This window comes from Populus nigra, chromosome 14, assembly GCF_951802175.1.
Source record: "Populus nigra chromosome 14, ddPopNigr1.1, whole genome shotgun sequence".
Taxonomy (NCBI): domain Eukaryota; kingdom Viridiplantae; phylum Streptophyta; class Magnoliopsida; order Malpighiales; family Salicaceae; genus Populus; species Populus nigra.
Genome location: NC_084865.1, coordinates 655776 through 676297, shown reverse-complemented (window position 1 = coordinate 676297; position 20522 = coordinate 655776). Strand labels below are relative to the sequence as shown.

The following is a 20522-nucleotide window of genomic DNA, read 5'->3' as shown; positions in this document are numbered from 1 at the left end:
TGGTGAAAGCATCCATTTTTCATGATAATTCATGTCATTTTCATTACTTTGAGCTATGTAAACTAAACTTTTGTGACCTCAAATCTACGAATAATGAGATATTGGAGAAAACTAAAATATATTATTAGAACATTAATGATGCTAGAAACAGCCATCTTACAAGAATCCCTCAATTTTTACAATTAAATTCACTAAAAAAGAAACGAGAAGTATTAGAAATGTGATTGGAATATATGATATGGTGCACTTGCATTTCTTACATGGAATATGAACATATAATTTTATAAAGACTTTAATTTACCTAATAGAATTTTGAAAACCAATGTAATTTATTTATTATTTTACTAGGTTTATTATAATGTATCATGTACAATATGTATATATTATTTATTCTTTTATTAACAATAAATTCATTCACTGACTGGATGGTCGAAAGGTAACAAGCCCATTTTGACCCACCATCAAAATCATTGATGTATGGGCTCGATACATATTTAATATTGGGCTTTATTTTGTAAGCACGTTTAGATTTCCGGCCCACAGCCTTTATGTTTCTCCCTCTCTTTCCTTCTGTAGGGTTTTAGCTAAAACCACGCTGCCCCTCCCTCTCTCCCTCTATGGTTTTTCTCTCTCCAATGACAAACTGAGCCAGAACTCTCTTTCTTCTATCAACACTTTTGAATTTGTAAAAAAATTTCAAAATGAAAGTGAAAGTAATTTCACGCTCTACTGATGAATTCACTCGAGAACGTAGCCAGGATCTTCAAGTAAGATTTCTCTCTCTCTAAAAATCCAATAAATTTATTAAAATTTGCAGAACGCACCTCTTAAAAATCGCTAATTTTTTTATGAACTGATTGAACAGAAAAATCTCTAATTTTGTATTAATTGACCTCTTCAAAAGTGACCCTTTATTTTTCTGTCTGTCTGGAATTTTTCTTATTGAATATAATGGAAGCTCCTTTCTTCGTTTTTCTTTTTTCTGCTTATTTTTGTGCTAATTTGGATTAGAGAGTGTTTCACAATTTCGACCCAAACCTAAGAACACAAGAGAAAGCAGTGGAGTATCAGAGGGCACTTAATGCTGCCAAATTGGATAAGGTAATTTTAATGTTTTTTTTTTAAAAAAAATTGAGTTGAATTATTTTGTTTTGTTTATTTGGCGTTTTTGTTGTTTAAAATGGTTAATTGGGATTATAATTGTTATTAAAGATATTTGCAAGGCCGTTTATTGGCGCAATGGATGGGCATATTGATGCAGTTTCGTGTATGGCAAAAAACCCAAATTACTTAAAAGGGATTTTTTCTGGTTCTATGGATGGAGGTATTTTGATGTGTTTAGCATTTCTCATTTGATTATGTGATTCAATTTAGCATTTAAATTTGTTACTTAGTTTATACATTTTTTTAACATTTCAAATTTTTCTTCAAATTAGTTTAATATTTCTGATTTTTCATTGTTTTTGTGATGTTTGCAGATATTCGCCTTTGGGATATAGCTAACAGGTAATCTCATGCGGCATTCTTCAGTTTAAAGTTCATACTTCTTAGATCATTTATAAGCTGCGTTTAAGTTTCTTTTATGTTGCATATTACACGCATATATTGAGGTCAGCATGGGAAGAGAAAAGAACTGGTGGTACCGGAGAGACTGTTATAGCGTTTTTGTTCCTTCTTGTCTTGTTTCCGTATGTATTGTAGGCCAACCTATGGCATATAAGCCTGTTGATTGATCTTTGTTTCTTTTAGCTGAAAATTGGAAAAGAAAAACAGACAGCAACTATTTCTTACTTGGTGCCATTATGTGTCCCACTTTTGTAATAGAAGTGACCTGTGGAAGTAATGACTTTGCAGATTAGCTTTTTAAGATGAGTATGATACTACCATTTTGATGTTTATCTACTTATGAACGCTTTTGTGGGGTTTGGAAATGTAATAGAAGTGATCAGGTTAGGGCCACAAAGAAATTTGTTTGCTTATCAATTGTCTGATCATGATGCTAGGATATTTTTTAAGGATCCCAGGACCAAGAAAATGCATTTTAAAAGAAAAAAAAATGGATTCCTAGATCAGGTCTTGCAATTTTGTTACATATACTTTCAGTGGATCATATGTTGATAGGTCAATGTTGTGCATGTGATGATGTTTGACCTATGACATCTGAATCAACAGGAGAACAGTTTGTAGATTTCCCGGTCACCAAGGTGCTGTAAGAGGTCTGACTGCCTCTACAGATGGGAGTACTCTTGTATCATGTGGAACTGATTGCACGTAAGACAATTTATTTTGTTATGGAAAATAAGGTTTTGAAGCTCAATGCTTTGTGGTATCTTGATGTATCTTTCATTTCAACTTAGAATTTAGTTCACGTTTCACTAATTTGTGAGCTTCTTGGTTCAGTGTCAGGCTTTGGAATGTTCCTGTAGCTACTATTATGGAATCAGGCAATTCGTCCGCTTGTTCATCTGAGGTAATGCTTTCTTGATATATTTGTTAATTGTATATTGATTAAGTTTTCTCTTCTCATTCAAAATTTCTTGTATTTTCAGCCACAGGCAGTTTATATGGGGGAAAATGCATATTGGTAAGATTTCAATTCAATTTGGCCTTCTCAGGGAATATGTTTCGATGTATATCTAATGTAAGTGTGTGTTTTTTTGAACATCCTTCTTATTTGGAACTCCACCTTGCTGTTTTCAGGGCTGTTGACCATCAATGGAGTGGTGATCTCTTTGCCACTGCTGGTGCCCAAGTAGATATTTGGAATCATAATAGGTTTTGATCTCATCTCATTTCATTACTTCTACAAAGTGCACAAGCTATTTAAATTTACTCTCTAATACACCAACCATAATTAGGTCTCAGCCAGTGAACAGTTTTAAGTGGGGAACAGACTCAGTTATCTCTGTCCGATTTAATCCAGGGGAACCAAATCTCTTGGCTGCATCAGCAAGGTATGCATGCATATATAAAGTTAGGTCTGTTATTTTGAGCTTGATGATGTGGATAATTTACTTGGAGTATGTTTTCATTCTCTGTCATGTATATTAAGATATTGAATGTCTAAAAAACTCGGCAAGTATGTGAACTGCTATGAATACAGGAATCTTAACACATACTTAGATTAAGATTTAAGAGTTAAAAGTAATTAGAGTAAGAATTTTAAGATGGAAACTAGCTCAGCAAAGTTTGACCCTGAACTTGTGCTCGTCTTTCCACTTCCCTTATTTGAAGAGAACCTTGATTGTCTCAAGTATTTGTGACTAGGTCTGTTGTTTCAGCTGCGTGAATTCTGCCACAGGTAGATTCTTATGCACCTCGTGAAGTTTGGGAAACAGAAATAATAGATTTCTTAGAGCCTTTTGCACTTAAAGAGGAATGGTATCATCCATGTTCAGCTATTTGGCATTGGACATAGCATTTTCTACCATGGAGAGTCGGCTTCCTCTAATGATGCAAGACAAATCAACACTTGCATCTTAAGGATTCCCAAGGATCTTATTTCTTTTCATGATTACGTTTTCAGCATGTCCTGCAACCAATACAACCTGACATCCTATCAGAGCCAACGTACTTATGCTTGCTTAAGAAGATATTGCATAAATTGTTCAATTTTTTGGATCAGAATCAGCTGTTAGGGCCAAAGTCCTGATGTTGATATTCTTGTGTTTGTGCATGCAATGCATGTTCTGTGGGGCTTTTCAATTTCTTCTCTTGTTAGTGACCTCACATTTTCAGGACATTGAGGGCTGGGTAACAGATCCTTTTATACTTACAATATGTATATTATTTATGGATGTTCTCCGGTTATTTACCTTGTATGGGTTTTTTCAGTCATGCATGTGGACACAAATTGCATGCGTACTCAAAGACATCAACCTAAACACGTCCTTATTCGAAGTGTATTTTTGCTTTTGCAGCGATCGCAGCATAATGTTGTACGACTTACGCGTGTCATCTCCAGCAAGGAAACTTATTATGAGGGTAAGTCTGATTATTTATCAGCTTAAAGTTAAATGCATGGTTATGATCTTAGATCTCCTTTTTACAGCATCAACTTTTTTGTTGTCTGGGTAAAGTGAACCGAAAAATGACAAGTGACCCCCCCTCCATGCAAAGAAATAAACTCCTCAATGTTCATTGAGGTGCATTCTTATCACTTCTTAATCCACCAACTCTTAGGCAGGTCTGAAAATTTATGATAACATAGATTTCAGTCAAGATGTAATTCAGGGAGTATTGACCAAGTTCTGGTTAGTGAAATAGCATACAATTGGTTCAAAAGCCGAAGATGTGGCTTTATCAAGTTATTCACCGACACCATTGTTGTTGTTGGAGATAGTTTTTTTTTTTTTACTTTGTAGGGGTTGCTAGATAATTTTGAGCCTTTTAAACTATAATTGTAGTATCTTTTTACTCTAAATTTCATCCAGACAGAAGGGGGGAGGGGAACACGAGGGGGTGGGGGTTTCTATGTTATGGACAATGTTATATTGGCATTATTTAAGCTGGAAAATTTGCAAATGTTTTAGTAGATGCTTTTTATTGCAAAATGTTCCGTTGTTAATATGTTTTTTCAGATATTATGTGCCTTGAATACTTTTAAATATATTCTGTCCTATATTTCCAGATTCATGGTACTGTGCCTTTTCTTTTCTAATGTGAACATTCTTTTTTCTTGCTGCAGACAAAAACTAATTCTATTTCTTGGAACCCAATGGAGCCCATGAACTTCACAGCTGTAAGCACATGAGCTGATGCATTCCTTAAAACTTGTGTTTTTAATTTCTGAGTATCTGGGAATCATTGCCTAGATTGTAGGAGAATGCACTTTGATATTTTAACAAATTGCAGTCTGATAATAATTTGATTAAAACTCTCAGAAACCTGATTGATATGGTGATCTACCGCGTAGAGCTGATTTATTACATTCTGTGAAGATTTACTAGTAATATTGCATAATGATGCAGGCAAATGAGGATTGCAACTGCTATAGCTATGATGCGAGAAAATTCGATGAAGCCAAGTGTGTACACAAAGATCATGTTTCTGCAGTGTAAGATGGCTGGAGTTTGAATTTTGAACTTAGTATTAGTAACCCTTACATTTCTTAGGTGTTCTGTCAATTTTAGCCATTGCCAAGGAGATGATGTTTGTTAACACCAATTATTCATTTTCAGGATGGATATTGATTTCTCACCAACAGGTCGGGAATTCGTAACTGGATCTTATGATAGAACAGTGAGTTAAATTTAAGCAAATGCTGCCGCATGTAGTTAGTTTAGTTATTAAAGATGGATTTTATGTTTAATCAAACTTCTTCCTATGCAGGTAAGAATTTTCCAGTATAATGGAGGTCACAGTCGAGAAATCTATCACACAAAGAGAATGCAAAGGTTCTTGGATTTATATTTCTCATTAATGTTTGTGGTCTTGTACCTTGTTGATTGATCATAGGATTTTTGTTGGGAGTTAAAGCCCCAAATTGTCCCTGTACTACATCGATTTAAATTAGTGTCTCCCTGTACTATCAATTTGTTTTATTATGCCCTCTACTCTACTATATTTTCTTGGTTCAATATGTCGTTAAGCTGAGTACAAATTATGGTTAGCTTAGGATACATGGGGTGATTAAAAGGTGGTGTGTCCAAAACTGAATTTTGAGCCTTTTTTTTTTATTTGTAACCTGTAATGTTGGAAAAAAAATGTCTCAAAATTTGGTTTTGGACACGTTGGCATCTTTCATGCTACATCTGAATTTATTTTTTATAATTTTTTTTTCAATTTATTTATGATCTGTAATTTTAAAAAAATTATAAAAAAGCACCTCAAAATTTAGTTTTGGACACGTGGCACCTTTTAATCATGCCACATGGTTTAAACTAACCATGGTTTGTACCCTGCTTAATCCAAGTAATATTGAACCAAGAAAATGTAGTATCGATATAGTGCAAGAACAATCTGGGGCTTTAACTCGTTTTGTTGGTGTCTTGTTGTATCTTGTCACTTCAGAAAATGAGGTCTTTGTGCTAAAGCCAGAACTTTTGTGAGTTGTCTAAATGAAGATTCAATCTTCACTAATATGTGTCTGCTTTCTGACTGGATTATGTAGGGTATTCTGTGTCAAGTTCAGCTGTGATGCAAGCTATGTTATTTCAGGAAGTGATGACACAAATCTGAGGTTATGGAAAGCTAAAGCGTCTGAACAATTAGGAATTGTAAGTTTCTTATTTGTCCACACAAATTCAATACTTGCATATCCTTCTGCAGCGCTACTGAGTTTTCAGCATTGTCATGTCTATATTGTACTTTGTGTGTGGTGATGCTAACTGAACTACTGAAGCAATGCAAGATATGTGGTGCCCTGAACCTTTTAAATTTTTTGATGATTTTATTTCGAGCACTGATATTAATGTTTAGTTATATTATTTCATTTCCTTATAGCTACATTCTTGCATAAAAATCTTGTGTAACAGCGTCTCATAAGTAAATAACATCCCATTTCTTTTGTGTAGATACTGCCAAGGGAACAGAGAAGGCATGAATATAACGAAGCTCTAAAGAAGCGCTACAAGCACCTTCCTGAGGTCAAGCGCATTGTGAGGTGAGAGAATTTTAGCTCTTAAATATACTGGATTTGGCTGGAAAACTCTTGTGATTGGAACTAGCCTTGGAAAACTTTATTGGCTCGGTATTCGCGGAGTCATTATTACAGCATCAACAAGTGTTGGCTACTCATTTTATTTGTTATGACTGCAGGCATAGGCACTTGCCCAAACCTATATACAAGGCTGGTGTCCTTAGACGTGTAATGATTGAAGCTGAAAGGAGAAAAGATCATAGGAGGAAAGCTCACAGTGCCCCGGGAAGCATTGTAACTGAACCAATGCGAAAAAGAAGAATTATTAAAGAAGTTGAGTGAGTTTTGTACGCTGGCTAGAGTATCTACAATTGGATCTTCTAAAGCTAGCACCTTAAAGTGTGTGTTAGGCGATCCCAAATTTTGCCCATTCTGCAATGCACTTTGAAGAGAGAAGAAATCATGTGAGGTTGAGGGTCATCTTATGAGCTCTTCGTGAGCAATTGGTCTTATAGAGAGACAGCTCTGTTGATGCGTTGTAGTTTTTAATGTCTTGATCATGGCAAATCTTTCTCGAGCATGTTGGCTTGCTTCAGTTACTGCTATGGGTTTTTGCAACTGCTTCTCATCCTTAAAAAGTAGATGAAATAAAGAAATTCGCGCAAGAAGACGGATAGAAATAGAATGATTTGCTTCTTGCAAATTAACCTCACCAAAAAGCAGGTGACTATTCCAGGCGGTAAAAAGAGTGTGAACTCAAAAATCAACACTGTATAAACTATGAAGTTACAACTAAGACAGAGTAAGGTTGTTAGCAACTTTGTTGCAGAAACTAAGAACAAGACAAAGTTGTTAGCTGCAACAATAACATTTGATCCTTGGAAAGCATTGTCATCACTGCAAAGTCCTATTCCATAAACTTCACAGTACATAATACAGCAATAAGAACTGATTAAGGTCGTTGCTGTCTGTCATCTTCCTCTTCATCATCAGAGTTGGTGCTTTCTCGAAATCGTGGATTCTTCTCCTGCCACATCAAGCAACAATGGATTATACAACAGAAAAGCAATACATTCAAGAACACAAGAAAGCAGTGAGCATGTGACAATTCTGGGTTCTTTATAATCATCAATGCCATCGCAGAGTCAAAATCAGCTAAAAACAGGCTGGAAATAAGACCTCCCTTGTCTAGAGTAAGAAAACATAGACCCCTAAACATGCTAGACTGGTTAACTGTTGGCAACACGTTGACAATTTTAAAGAATGCTCACAGGCATACAAGACTACTATGCATTTAAAGATTACCGGTCGTGAGTCAGGATCAAAGTTCCTCCTGGATTCATGATCTGAGGTTCTCTTTGAAGATTCACGTGGTTGTCGGTCATCCTCTCTGTTCCGCTTCCGCTGAAGGTAATCTGCTTCTCCAGAAAGACAATCACAGTTTATTATGACAACATCAAGAAGAATCAAATATAGGCCAGGCCCACACTCTTGAACAACATAAAAAATCATCCTGAATAGAAGGAATGTTAGAAGAAAGGGGTACTCCATGCAATCAATGAGTGCATAAAAAGGAAAAAAATACCTCTACCCTGGCGATTGGAACTACCATAATTCTGGCCTCCACCACGCCTGCCAACTGCAGAGACAAAGATGTCAAGAGGATGTTGAAAGATAAATCTCTATGCATTGTGCAAGGTCAAAGAAAAAATTTGGGTCTAATGTAATGGCATAGATACAACAACCTAATGTTAACAAAATGTTTGAACTAATCAATAAAAATATAAGAGAAAAGAAGCAACAGAATCCATCGGATGAGCAACAATATGAAAAAATGGTGGGTTATTCATGATGGATATTCCAGGAACAATTATTCACATTTTGGTAGGCAAAGAAGGGTTTTTACTTTAGATGTGTGCTGTGAACTCTGGACAATGGGTCATAAGCTGATAATTGCCATGATGGTCATGCATCATCCAAGATGATATATAGAATTGAATATCAAGTTTTAAATAAGGAAGGTATTGTCCTCTATTTCATTTTCCCATTTATATTGTGCAGCTTGTACACATTCCATATTGTGCAGCTTGTACACATTCCACTATACTACAATTTTCAAAAGATGGCAATTTTTTTTTTAAAAAAAGAGAGAGAAAGAGAGAAGGAACAGGAGTATAAATAACAAAACAAAACAAAACAAAACAAAACCACTAAATTAGCAAGGCATGCTTAACAGAACAACATTTTTCCTCCATGCTCAAGCAAATGGCCATGATCATTTTGCAATTTACATGCATCACAATTCATGCAGGCACTTGGTAAAATATTACTAGATATCAATTTCATAATTCATGGTAGCATCATTGCTAGTAAAAACAGTTTCTACTGCATTTTTCAAATACTGATTCTTTAATCATTCACAATGAATCATGACATATGCATACAAGTTTTTAATTAAGCTGTACTTCTAAATCTAGCTTCGGCTGGGCTGGGCTGCCCCAGACTGAGCTTGTTTCAATGTTTTGCTAATAAATCTCTGGCTTTCTACTTCAATAAAAAGCTCAAAAGCATATAAACAAACACAAGAATCATTCTAGAAAGCAAATGGAAAAATTCAGAATTACAGATACAGTTTAAGAAAAGGATTTTTAGATAAAATAACTCTCGACACTTACAATGAGGTGGCGGCATAACCGCAGGGAAAGAACCCAATGACCCAGCACCATAATCTACAAGCTGTCTTTGTACTTCTAACTCTCGCTGGACTAATTTTCCATAACCACCTCTGCGTAGCACAAGTTAAGGAAACTGAAAGTTGCCTTGCTATTTTAATAATGATAAATCAGGAAAGGAAAAACATCAGTTGATTAGCATGCTGCCGTACTTGTCTCTTTTTAGAAGACAAACCCTTTAATTATGCACCCATTTGATTCATGATTCACCACATACGCATGCGCACACACACAAACACAAACACAAAGCTAAAGGATATCAGGATCATAGTCTGTCCGATATTCATCTCGCACCTGTAAAAAACAAGAACAAACCAAAAAAATCAAAGCCAGTTGAAGGATAAGCTTTTTGCAAAATGCTGGCCAATGGGGCATGCTCACCTGTCCACCACTTCGACCACGACCCCATTGCCTTCCTTCCTGAAAACCCCAATCAAAATCCACACGAATTGGACGATCATCAAGAATGGTTCCACTTATAAACTTCACCGCATCTTCTGTGTCTTCTCTGGAGTAATATCTAATAATACAAATGTGCAAACTAATGAGTTGGAATCTATACTCGTTACAAATAACTACTCACAGAAGTTCTCAAACAAAAGCCATTTATCATAAAAACACAAAAAGGAACAAGGAAACAAGTTTCCTAAGCAAAAACAGTTCTTCAAAACTCAAACTTCCTCATAGAGGAAACACAATAAAACAAAAGCTACATGGGATCATTCTTATCTTCCTCATTTCCTCAACAGCGACAGCACTTCAAAAATCAAACTTCCTTGTGAAGGATTCAAGAGATACCCGCAAAACAAAATGAAACCCACAAGGAGTTTTTGTGCTCTTGTCTAAAACAGCAATCATCTCCCTAATTTCTTCAACAAACATAGTTCTTCAAGATTCAAACTTTCTAATGAACAGGGCAAAAGCCACGTGCCTTAATTTTCTAGTCTAAACCCACAATTATCTTCTCTTTCCCATAAACATAGTAATTAAAGATTGAAATTTAGTTCAGGAAACAAAACAGAAACTTAAAAGACAAAACAAAACCCACTTGAGATTTTAGACTTCCAGTCTAAACCCACAATTAGCTTCTCAAGTCCATAAAACATAGTACTTAAAGATTAAAACTTTGTACAAGAAACAAACCAGATACTTACAGTACAAAACAAAATCCACATGGGGTTTTACTATTCTTGTCCAAACCCATGATTATCTTCTTAATCTCTCCAGCTCGAGAGAAAAGCTCATAAACTTGCTCTTCAGTGGTATAAAAAGACATGTTACCAATGTAGACAGTTGTTGAGGTTTGAAGTGCATGTTCAAACTCTTCTTGATTACCAGGAAACCTCCTGTCTCTATAAGCTGACAGCTTTGTTAGATCCTGAAATTAAAAGAAAAAAACAAAAGGGGTGATTATTCATAAGAAAAAAAAGTTCAAAGATTGAAACTTCTTTTTTTGTGTTACAGTGAATTTACCTTGAAGAGAGAAGCCATTGTTTCTGTTCTGTAGAATTGAAGTCGTGAAAACTGGGACTTGAAATACTTTAATTTAGGGGTTTTTGTTCGATAGGGGGTTTTTTGTGGGTGTTTGGCACTTGGTGGTACTGTATTCGTAATTTTCTTTTTGGTCATGGGTTTATTGAAAGAAAATTTGAACCGCCCGTTTTGCAAATCGGATCCATGGTTTATTTGTGGTTCATGGTTTATTTGAGGTAAATTTATCTGGACCCGTTCCTTTACTCCTTTCAAATTTCAATATGGAGAAAAGATCAATTTTGTGAAAAATAAAAAAGTAAAAAATAAAAAACAGAGAAAGTGGCAATCTTGGCAGAGGCATATCACACACTAACATCTACACCCAAACATTCCTAAACTCCCAAAGGGTTTAAGCTTTTCTTATTCACAAACCACTGCCAAAAACTCTCACCTTCTAAAATTTCCCATCTTTCCCTAATCTTAATAAACACCAAAAAAATGGCCTCATTTACAGCCGCCAGATCCATTTTCCGGTCATCCGCCGCCCGTAACACGGCGGCCCGCCTTGCTTCTCAATCCAAATCCAAACCTAAAGCCTCCCCCTTTAGCCTCAACTCCACTGCCAACAAACCCGTTCTCAGGTCACCATTACCCCTCCTTGTGTGTGTGTGTGTGTGTTATATATTGTCTTGTTATAGTTTAGAAAGATTAAAACCTTAATGGGTTGTTTTGTTTTGATCGATAGAAATTTTTATTGGGGTGTTTTGTTTTCTGTTGTTTTTGGTTAATGAAGGAGGAGTCCAGTGGAAATGAGCTTTGCTGTTGAATCAATGATGCCTTACCATACAGTGACTGCTTCTGCTTTGATGACTTCAATGCTCTCCATTTCTCGCTGCGGTTATGGCTGGCTTCCTGAAGGTATAGAAAAGATGCAATCTTTTTTTCTTCTTAAATGTTTCTGTTTAATGATTGATTGTTTCCTTGATTGATTGAGTAATGGAGTGTCATGTTACCAAATTGATGATTATGTTATGTTTTGGTGTAATTTTGTGTTGATATTTTGAGAAACCGATGTAGAAATTAGAATTCTGGTATAAAGTAATAAAAAATTGTGGTAGTTAAAGGCAATTAACAAATGGGGTAATGGTAACTTTTATATATCTGTAATATGTGGTCATCCTGTTTTCTTGTGTTCATTGAGGAGTAGTTTTGGTATAGGTTGTCTAACCAGTGGGTTTTATTCTTGAATTAGGTATCTAACAACGTTTGTAATCCCCCTTGATGTTCTTTTCTTCCTTTTAATTTTCTGGTAAGTGAGTGTTTGCTGGATTAGTCTATTAGTGGACGTGAGGCCATGTGGTTAAGATAAATGGCATACGTTTATTTGCCAAGCCCTCTCAATTTGTGCATTATCACATTAAAATAATTAAGAAGAAGATAAAAGCCTTTCTTTGTTTTGATAAATAGGTGCAAACTCCTCTCTTTTCATGTTGTAGGACGAGTCAAGACTAGATGAAGATCGAGAAGAAAAGATGGAATGACTTGGATTTGTTTTTATTTTGAAGCTTTTAAACTAGTAGGGATGGCATCATATCTAGATTAGACAGAACAGTTATCTTATCTGAAAAATGCTGAAACATGATGTAAAATGACAGCAATTTAATATAAGGATGCTGTTGCAAGGATTTCTAAATAAGTCTGATTGAATGATCTGTGTTTGAGATTATCCTGAAAGAATTTTCTGTTGCATCAGTGCCATTTTCTCTATTTATTAAAAGTCCATCATATGTTTGAGTTACAATTTTTCCTGTTGATAATCCAGTGTATTTGTAATATATTGAATGAGCATCAGAGCCAAAATACAGATCATTTGTGCAAATTAAGAATTTCCATGAATAACAAACAGCCACATGGTGCAGGCGCATAATGGTAGCTTGACCTAGATTCAGCCAATAGGGGCAAACACGGTGGATGTATTACATGGATGTTCTGACAACTTTGCATTGGTTTTTGTTGGACAAATTAACAAATGGATGGCATGGCAGCTATTACGGTGGTCTGGTTGTTTTATTGTAGTATTATGTTTTTTTTTAAAAAATAAAAATCCCTCTGAATTTTTTTTCTTTTGGAGTTATATTGATAATTATTTCGAGAGAAATTTAACTTGCTAAATTGTACTATCAGTGTCCAATGGAATGGTTGAGCTGGGATTGGTGGTTAGTGGCAAGAAGATGGATGTGAATCATTGTTGTTTCCTGACCATATATTGTCCGTGTTTCTTAGAACTATATATTGCCTATAAAGAATCCTTTTGATAATTTGAGTTCTGATGACATATATGTAGTTATAAATGCACTTCTTGTTAGTCTTAAGTTTAAATAGTTGGCTTTAAGCATTTCTTTGATTAAATTTATTTAAGAAAAAATCGACCTGACCATTAAGGGAGCATACTGATTATTGTTATTCAATCAGCTTGCAATGATGATGTGTGATGAATTGTCAGAAGATTCAATCAAGTTTTAGTACAAAATTCTGCCTTTAAAAGTTTTGCTGCTGAAGAGACCAGTTGGATTTTCTGAGCTTCTAAAACCTAGATGGATTAGTAGACTCTCATCCTTCTATAGCCCTAATAAGCTACTTGTTTGTCTTATATGTTTCTGTTGTGCATAAGATGTAGCTCTCATTTCATCAATTTGAAAGATGCATTACAGATTCATTCAGTTACAGTTTTCACTGCGTTTTCTTTCTGAAGCTTCTGTACTGTTGGTGTTAAATAGGTGATTTTATGCACCCTACTAATTTGTTGTATTTAATCAGCTTGCAATGATGATGTATGATGAATGTGCAATGGGTTCGGGTGAAGTTTTGTTCAAAAGTTCTTTCATCTAAGAGAATGATGCCTGCTAGATTAGAAGTGTTGAATAAGCTGCCTAATGGAAAGTTCACCCTGAATTTTTTTTCCCCACTCCTTTCATGTTTCTTCTGAGCCCCAAACTATAAGTAGTTGTATGAAAGAAACTCTGGGACAGCACCCTTTTCATTAGTGTCATGTAGCCTATAATAGCTGCTATATTTACTTATGGACATGAACGAAAGTGAAGGTGTTTCAAATATTTGGATTTCTGTGTACATTGATGTTTATCCATTGTCATTTGTTATTTGAAGCTTTATGTTACATGTGTGACAACTATGAGCTGTTCCCTTACGTCTTATAAGCAAGTGGACAGTGCAACAACCCCTTGTTGATATCCTTGTCTCATCATTTCAGGCTGGTTAGGATAATGCGTTGCTTGAGATATTTTTAGCTCATATCAAACCCTTAGGCACGTTCATCGTAATATCAGAAAACCTATGCATGTTAAACTGCGGAGGCATTCATTCTTAGTGAATGCTAAATGTGTTTCGCGTTGTTTTTTTTCTGCTGGTAGTTGCCTTTTTGTCCGGTGCAAGTCAAGGACATCAAATCATTTATTGTCAGCTAGATTATGCATTGTGCTGCCTTAGAATATTGGTTTATTTAACAGATTAAGGAATTGTGCATCTCAACCATGAGGGTTTTTGGCCTTTTTATTTCTGACTTTCATCTTTTTTTTTAAGGGTTATAATCTGTTGTTGACTATTCTGGTCTGTAGGACCCGGTGGTTCTTTCCTCTCTGTTTTTTTTTTTTCATTGCTCATGTTTGTGTAGTCGCACTGTTTGTTTTACGTTGCATACCCCTGCCCAACTGAAAATCCAGAGTTGAAAATTGAGGACATAAATTGAATGTTATGTGTGTATGCATAAAGAAATACATGCACTTACGTATAATTGCCACAGACAGATCTTAATTTTTTTCAGCGTATCCCGCATATAGCGTATTTGATCCATCCGGTTGTAAGGTTTAAGTTAACCCCAAACCTAACCTCATTGCCGCAAATTACTTGGTTCGTTACATATTAACAAATCCAGAGAAAAGGGTATACTCTCCCTTCTCGTTTAGATTCATTGCTGTTCTCTTTCAGATTTCAAGTTTATTTTTAAGGTCATGGTTTTGCAAGCAAAGAGACTGAACCCTGTCGAGCATAATACCAACAGCTTGCAAGGGAGAATGTCAACGAATGAAAAAGAAAAACAGAAGGAAAATAAAATGAAATAAAAAGGCCGGATTGGATAATCACATTCAGCTGCATTCCATTCCCAATCTGATAATTGTTGCAGTTAACAATGAAACTTGCAACTTCTCATCAAAACTTTGTACCATATTCAAAGCAGAATCTTAGTCTCATGTAGTTCACAACCAGGAAACAATAATCAAGTTTTTACTAAATATGAAATATTCACTTCCATTAGAGAGATGGTAATCATGCTTGAACAGTAACCAACTCATACTCAACCAGAGAAAGATTGTTATTCTCTTTAACTGCAAAGTTAGCAGGTTCAGCAACTTCAACTCGTCCCCACTTGTCTACTGCAAGCCTCATAGACCCCTTGAACATGTCAATCTTTGCGTTACGCAGGATGACAGTGGCACCAGGCTTCATCATGTCAGCTGCATAGGATCAAACTCACTGTTAGAACACATGAAAAAACATTAAACAAAACTTTACAATTGTCAAAAAAATCATTAGCACCCAAATCAAGGAAAACTGCGGTCAATGTATTATAGATAGTAAGACAGGTTACATGTCTTCCAGCATGCAGTGTTAGAGGCAGGATATGTTTTCCCTGCTGTTACAAGCCACAAGTACAGATGATGCTCGACACTATGAATTAGCATGTCAAAGAAAACAACCCATGGTTTGCCCATAATGAAGACAATACACATATCACCTCCAAAAGATGAATAACCACATCCAAAAGAGAACAAAGTGAATTCTATTCACCCATGCTTGCACATGTTAGTCACCGATGGTGGGATCACTGATCAAAGCATCAAATTTTATGTCATGCAACTATACAAACTAAAGAAAGCAAGACCAGACAATTTTTCTAGCACCTGAATGGAGCATTCTGGTTTAAAATCAATAGATGACACTTAATGTCCACTGGCACAGAATTATAGTTTTGCCTATCCAATTATGTGTATGAATCAAGGATAAATAATTATGTTGAATTATGAATTCTGATATTCAAGCATTCTGATCTACAAGGCTTACCCATTTCACTTTTAATATTCTACAATCTCAAAATTCATTCTCACCCTTGCAAAACTTTGCTTACCAAACACAAACAGGCTAGTTTGCTTTGAACTGCAACCCCCAAAGGCTCAGCTTTGCCAAACATTTACTTTCGTTCAACCCTAATAAAATAAAGACCCAAACTCTGTTCTCTCAACAAACCATAACAAAGTAGCAACAAACCATAACAAACCTCATAAAACCAAAAGATCCAAATAACAAATTCAAAGAATTAATCCTCAAAACCCTAAACCCATCAACCATTGAAGCAAAAACATCAAAACCCAACACACAAAAACCAAAAAAGCGGCCACCTTTATTGCGTCTCAGGACTCGGAACCCAAACGCCAGATGCCATTTCAAACAAGAACCAAAACCCAGAAACAATTTCAATCAAAATGATCAAACCCCTCAAAATAAAACACATTATTTATCCATAAAGATGAACGAATCTATTACCTTGTTCATTTCTTGCAGTGAAAACAATACACCCAGTCTCATCACCAACAAGACATTCATTAATACGAGAAGGGCGTTGAGGGTGTTGGGAGAGAGACATAGGAGCACGACGTGGCTTAGGAACAGGGACTGGTTTAGAGTCGAGAATTTTGACTGTGAGATTGTGACCATTAGTTCCTGGCTTTAGTTCTTCTACTTTGATGAACACTGGCTTTCTTTTCTCTGCTGCTGCTGCTGTGGCCATTTCGATTGGAAGATCTATTGATTTGACAGAGAGAGAGCAAGCAAGAAAGGCCTTTGCTTTCTTATATATAAACACTAGTGGTTGTTTATAAATTGAAGGGAGAGGAGAAAGGAGAAAAATGGGAATTAGGGTTTTTGATTTGGGTTGGACTTTTGGGAGAAGTTTATGTGGGGTTTATGCACGTGTGATGTTTTTATTGGTTGTTGTTGAGGGGAAGTCAAATGTCCTACATATGTGTGAACGACATATAGCTTTTTCTAGTTTGACACAAACGACATGTCTAGATTTTTAAATTTACTAGATTTTTGTGGTTACTTTTTATTGGATTAGAATAGAATAATACTAGAATAATATTATAGAGACGTGGTTAGATAATGTTTTTGATAAAAAATATAAATATGTAAATTTTTTAAATGTATTTTTTTAAAAAAATTCTAATTATAAATTAAAAAACCTATGTATGCATTTAATTTAATACATCATGAATAATTTGTATTAATAAATACAAAAAATAAAATATTAACGCATCTATTTAAATATAAAGAAAAAAAATAAGAAAAATGTTTTTTAAAAAAACCTAAAAATTACAATTTTACTATTGTTATAGTAAAAACAAAATGGTAAAATTTACAATTATAACATTTTTATAGGAAAACATTGTTTCAAAAAACTAAAAAAGTATTACAAAATAATGAAAATAAAAAAAATTGTAATAAATAGACCAAGTGTAAAATAATAAAAATACCAAGTATAAAGAAAAAAATATTAAAAAAAAACTTATTTTCTAAATAAAAAAAAACAACTTGAAAATTACAATTTTACCATCACTACTCCAATAAAAAAAATTAGCAAAATTTATAATTATGTCATTTCTACATGAAAATACAATTTTCTTGATGAGCTCTTCTAAAACAATTATATTTGGTTAGCATTCTAAAACAAAAATATAGATGTAAAAGAGATAAATATATTTATTTGAATAGATAAGAAAGAGACGATCTGTTCCAATATCTCTATCTTTTCTATTCCGACACAATCAAACACTTTATTATAACTCATATTTGGTTGCAAGGCCCTTCTATTTTTGGTCACTGCTGATTCATTCTTTATTTTCATTTATCGGGTAGCGAGGAACATGATCAAAATGTTCAAAGAAAAGGACACTCAAAGCAGAAAAAATACAGTATCTTTTTATTTGTACATGCTAAAATGGATGGATCTTTTTTTGTTCACAGTAATTGTTAGTTTTTTAGAGTAGAACACAATGCCTCATATCGATATGCTGGAATTGCAAATTTATGGTTGTTAGAAATGGCAAAGATGCAAGCAAGCAAGCTACTGTTTCTGGGAGGTCACTCCTTCTGCCACCACTAATGCCTGTTGTTGCACTTGCTCTCTTTCAGCTTCCCCCCCTTCTGCCACCACTAATGCCTTCTCTTGCTCTCTTTCTGCTTCCCCTTCTACCTGTGTTGGAAGTGTCTCCCCATCTTCCTGTTTTGACATTAGATGTTGCCGGAGGCATCGTAGTATCACCAAGGATATAAATGCTGCAAATAAAATCAAATCTAACTTAATAATCAAGGCTTGAAGTTCTGTAGTTACATTATGAATCTAACTTAATAATCAAGGCTTGAAGTTCTGTAGTTACATTATATGTGTCCAATGACATCCTAGCAAAATGCTTGCATGTTAATGCCCTATTGAATTTTTATGTAACTTTCAAAGATCCATTTAACAGCTTAAATACTGAAAAATTCTGCACAATTACCAGTAAAAATACGGGTTTTGACACTTGACAGATTCCAGAAAGCTGTTACTGCTGATGCTGCCACAATCTTTTTGTGAGAACAAGCTCCCCAAGCTTCAAACATTCGGTTTTTCATTTGCTCAGCTGAAATACTCCGAAAAATCTCACTTTTAATCAACCATGAATGGTAAGACAGACTAACAGCATTCCAATTACATGGAGAGGTTTTAGATACCTTTCTGCTTTATCTGACTGGAATAGCAAGCATATAGTTTTGGTATGGTGAAGCTGATGAAAAACCCTGCTCAAATTCACAGCGAAACAACCAGGACATTCCAATTAAGAACTGAATTATCATCAAAACATTGATCACAAGGAGATTTGTTAACATATTTGTATTCTAGTTCACATACCAATAGCACAAAGCCTCCTCAAAGTTACAAGATGACCATACTCAGCACCAAGAAGCAAGAATGGAATTACCTGGAACCAGGAAATAAAAGGCTCTTTAAGGTACCGAGCAGATGGGAAACATTTTTAAGAGTACTATGCAATGAGATTTGGTAGTTACTTTTAGGGTCATGGATGGTTCTCCTGAGAAAAGCTCTCTTGTCTTTGAAATTGCAAGATTTGCAGCTGGGAGTATCAATGTACCCACTCTCAAAACGTCCTCTTCTGTCAGCTTAAATTTTCGTGTCTTTTCAACATTGTTTCTGTGATTACATTATAAAATTCCAAAAACTCAGAACATATGATTTTTATGAACTGGAACATGAACATAATTTTGTGCAGAAACATTGGAGGCATGTACCTTTGGCATATCGAATTCGAGCAGAAAGATGCACCCAGAACTAGAAGTCCCAGTTGCGAAATAGCAGATAAAATGCTATAAAACATAAAAATGAAGAGGTTTAGATACCTTAACGAAACCACAAAACGAATATTCGAAACACAAGAAGTATAAAAAAGAGATACACACCTAAAGTTCATCCCTTTAGCAAAGCAAGATGATAGGAAACACAGACATCCAAGACCAAACCAAAGGCTTGATTTTGCCACATCTTTCCACATTATCAAATCATAAACAACCATTCCAATCCTATCCAAATTGCTTCCATCACCTTCATCAACTTCAAAAACCCCACAAATCACCATAAAATAAGCACAAATCAATTAAAAAAAGATCCCAAATTTAAAGGACTAAACAGCAAAAAATGAAAAAGAGTTATTTATGATTTATACATACTTGTAGTAGAATTGGAAGAAGGAAATGAATGGACTAAAGAGAGCTTCTCTTTCTCCTTCTTAGACCGGCCGCTATGTCTTCTTTTTCTCACTTTGCCAACCTCATCTACCAAACCAATCAAATCCCTCTCTTCCCTACTCTCCACCTCCAATCTTCTCCTTAACCTTCTATTACTCCTCGGTGAAGCACAACCTAAAGAACCCGTCTGAGATCCTCTAGTTTTGCATCTCCTTCTAGACCCATTTTGCTCCAAACCACCCTCCTCTGGCATCTCATCCCGGTCGGCGAGACGAGTTCTAGATTTTCTTGAAGGAGATGGTGAGAGAAGGAGAAGTTCTCGAAGAGGGAGAAAAGTGGTTGAAGACTTGAGTGAAATACTAGATGGGGTTGATGGGGTTTCCTTTGGTGATGAAGGGATAAGGTCTAGAGATAGCTGAGGAGGCTGTGATTCTGGGTCGATAGAGTATGTGATTCTTGATAAACGAGAGGCTGATTTTGCTTGAGTGTTTGAGTTTGATCTATGAGAAGGTGGTGTTGTATCCATTTTCTTAGTTCTTTAATGGCGGATTTTTAGTGGGATTTGAGAGAGAAGAATCAAGGCTTGTTAAATGAGGAGATTTCTGGAGGTTTTTGATTGAGAAAGGAAGGGTTTTTGTTGAGATGGAAGTAGCCGTTGGGGAGACGGGTTTTGTCACTTTATGATATTTTGAGGTGGGAATTGTGGGTCAATGAGGCCAGATGAGGTACAACGGTAAGAAAGTATGGGCATATCTATTTCTTTGTGCCGTTTATGGCTTTTTCATGGTGGGATTGCATTTGTTAAGCTGTTTTGTGGCCCAATTAAAGGTTTGAAGGTTTGGTGAATTTTTTTTAAAAAATTTAAT

At 35.3% G+C, this 20522-nt stretch overlaps 5 protein-coding genes across 10 annotated transcripts; 2 read left to right on the top strand and 3 right to left on the bottom strand.

Moving 5' to 3' along the window:
* The first annotated feature begins 568 nt into the window (after positions 1-568).
* LOC133673183 (uncharacterized) lies at positions 569-7179 on the top strand. The gene is made up of 17 exons (XM_062093878.1): positions 569-767; positions 1012-1101; positions 1213-1324; positions 1479-1506; positions 2173-2271; positions 2401-2470; positions 2550-2584; positions 2701-2775; positions 2859-2954; positions 3921-3984; positions 4688-4741; positions 4971-5056; positions 5181-5241; positions 5332-5396; positions 6113-6218; positions 6516-6604; positions 6760-7179. The coding sequence occupies exons 1-17, from the start codon at positions 702-704 to the stop codon at positions 6920-6922; spliced, it is 1359 nt and encodes a 452-aa protein (XP_061949862.1). The 5' UTR covers positions 569-701; the 3' UTR covers positions 6923-7179.
* A 152-nt stretch (positions 7180-7331) lies between these two features.
* Positions 7332-10941, bottom strand: LOC133673184 (nuclear cap-binding protein subunit 2-like). Of its 2 annotated transcripts, XM_062093881.1 has the most exons (8): positions 10786-10941; positions 10467-10690; positions 9694-9832; positions 9573-9606; positions 9256-9369; positions 8166-8219; positions 7886-7995; positions 7332-7607 (listed from the first exon to the last, which is right to left on the bottom strand). In XM_062093881.1, exons 1-8 carry the CDS (start codon positions 10939-10941, stop codon positions 7533-7535), a joined length of 906 nt encoding a protein of 301 aa, XP_061949865.1. In that variant the 3' UTR covers positions 7332-7532. The 2 variants fall into 2 exon arrangements, with proteins under 2 accessions (XP_061949865.1, XP_061949863.1); XM_062093879.1 differs by lacking the exon at positions 7332-7607 and having other exon boundaries at positions 7677-7995.
* A 137-nt stretch (positions 10942-11078) lies between these two features.
* On the top strand, positions 11079-13930 carry LOC133673185 (protein NUCLEAR FUSION DEFECTIVE 6, mitochondrial-like). Of its 5 annotated transcripts, none has more exons than XM_062093882.1 (3): positions 11079-11426; positions 11579-11703; positions 12253-12537. In XM_062093882.1, the coding sequence occupies exons 1-3, from the start codon at positions 11284-11286 to the stop codon at positions 12279-12281; spliced, it is 297 nt and encodes a 98-aa protein (XP_061949866.1). In that variant the 5' UTR covers positions 11079-11283; the 3' UTR covers positions 12282-12537. The 5 variants fall into 5 exon arrangements, with proteins under 5 accessions (XP_061949866.1, XP_061949869.1, XP_061949868.1 ...); XM_062093885.1 differs by lacking the exon at positions 12253-12537 and adding an exon at positions 13258-13584 and having other exon boundaries at positions 11080-11426; XM_062093884.1 differs by having other exon boundaries at positions 11082-11426; positions 12282-12537.
* A 1001-nt stretch (positions 13931-14931) lies between these two features.
* Positions 14932-16805, bottom strand: LOC133673407 (uncharacterized protein At4g28440-like). Its single transcript, XM_062094188.1, has 2 exons — positions 16402-16805; positions 14932-15314 (listed from the first exon to the last, which is right to left on the bottom strand). The coding sequence occupies exons 1-2, from the start codon at positions 16643-16645 to the stop codon at positions 15127-15129; spliced, it is 432 nt and encodes a 143-aa protein (XP_061950172.1). The 5' UTR covers positions 16646-16805; the 3' UTR covers positions 14932-15126.
* A 1011-nt stretch (positions 16806-17816) lies between these two features.
* Positions 17817-20322, bottom strand: LOC133673406 (reticulon-like protein B17). The gene is made up of 8 exons (XM_062094186.1): positions 19639-20322; positions 19372-19522; positions 19204-19278; positions 18964-19105; positions 18806-18875; positions 18628-18693; positions 18414-18536; positions 17817-18192 (listed from the first exon to the last, which is right to left on the bottom strand). Exons 1-8 carry the CDS (start codon positions 20180-20182, stop codon positions 17981-17983), a joined length of 1383 nt encoding a protein of 460 aa, XP_061950170.1. The 5' UTR covers positions 20183-20322; the 3' UTR covers positions 17817-17980.
* Positions 20323-20522: the final 200 nt, after the last annotated feature.

Bases quoted from the DNA above. Each gene is read 5' to 3' on its own strand.
- LOC133673183 (XM_062093878.1), top strand. From the start codon at position 702: ATGAAAGTGAAAGTAATTTCACGCTCTACTGATGAATTCACTCGAGAA. The intron at 2,585-2,700 runs GTAAGATTTCAA...TGCTGTTTTCAG, and splicing joins ATGGGGGAAAATGCATATTG to GGCTGTTGACCATCAATGGA. The intron at 3,985-4,687 runs GTAAGTCTGATT...TTCTTGCTGCAG, and splicing joins CAAGGAAACTTATTATGAGG to ACAAAAACTAATTCTATTTC.
- LOC133673184 (XM_062093879.1), bottom strand. From the start codon at position 10,941: ATGACCAAAAAGAAAATTACGAATACAGTACCACCAAGTGCCAAACAC. The intron at 9,370-9,572 runs ATATCCTTTAGC...AACTTGTGCTAC, and splicing joins TCGGACAGACTATGATCCTG to GCAGAGGTGGTTATGGAAAA. The intron at 7,996-8,165 runs GTATTTTTTTCC...CTGGAGAAGCAG, and splicing joins TTCCAATCGCCAGGGTAGAG to ATTACCTTCAGCGGAAGCGG.
- LOC133673185 (XM_062093882.1), top strand. From the start codon at position 11,284: ATGGCCTCATTTACAGCCGCCAGATCCATTTTCCGGTCATCCGCCGCC. The intron at 11,427-11,578 runs GTCACCATTACC...TGGTTAATGAAG, and splicing joins GCCAACAAACCCGTTCTCAG to GAGGAGTCCAGTGGAAATGA. The intron at 11,704-12,252 runs GTATAGAAAAGA...TTTGATAAATAG, and splicing joins TTATGGCTGGCTTCCTGAAG to GTGCAAACTCCTCTCTTTTC.
- LOC133673407 (XM_062094188.1), bottom strand. From the start codon at position 16,645: ATGGCCACAGCAGCAGCAGCAGAGAAAAGAAAGCCAGTGTTCATCAAA. The intron at 15,315-16,401 runs GTAATAGATTCG...GATCCTATGCAG, and splicing joins CACTGCAAGAAATGAACAAG to CTGACATGATGAAGCCTGGT.
- LOC133673406 (XM_062094186.1), bottom strand. From the start codon at position 20,182: ATGGATACAACACCACCTTCTCATAGATCAAACTCAAACACTCAAGCA. The intron at 18,876-18,963 runs GTAACTACCAAA...TCCTGGTTCCAG, and splicing joins AACCATCCATGACCCTAAAA to GTAATTCCATTCTTGCTTCT. The intron at 18,537-18,627 runs GTATCTAAAACC...GGAGTATTTCAG, and splicing joins CAGTCAGATAAAGCAGAAAG to CTGAGCAAATGAAAAACCGA.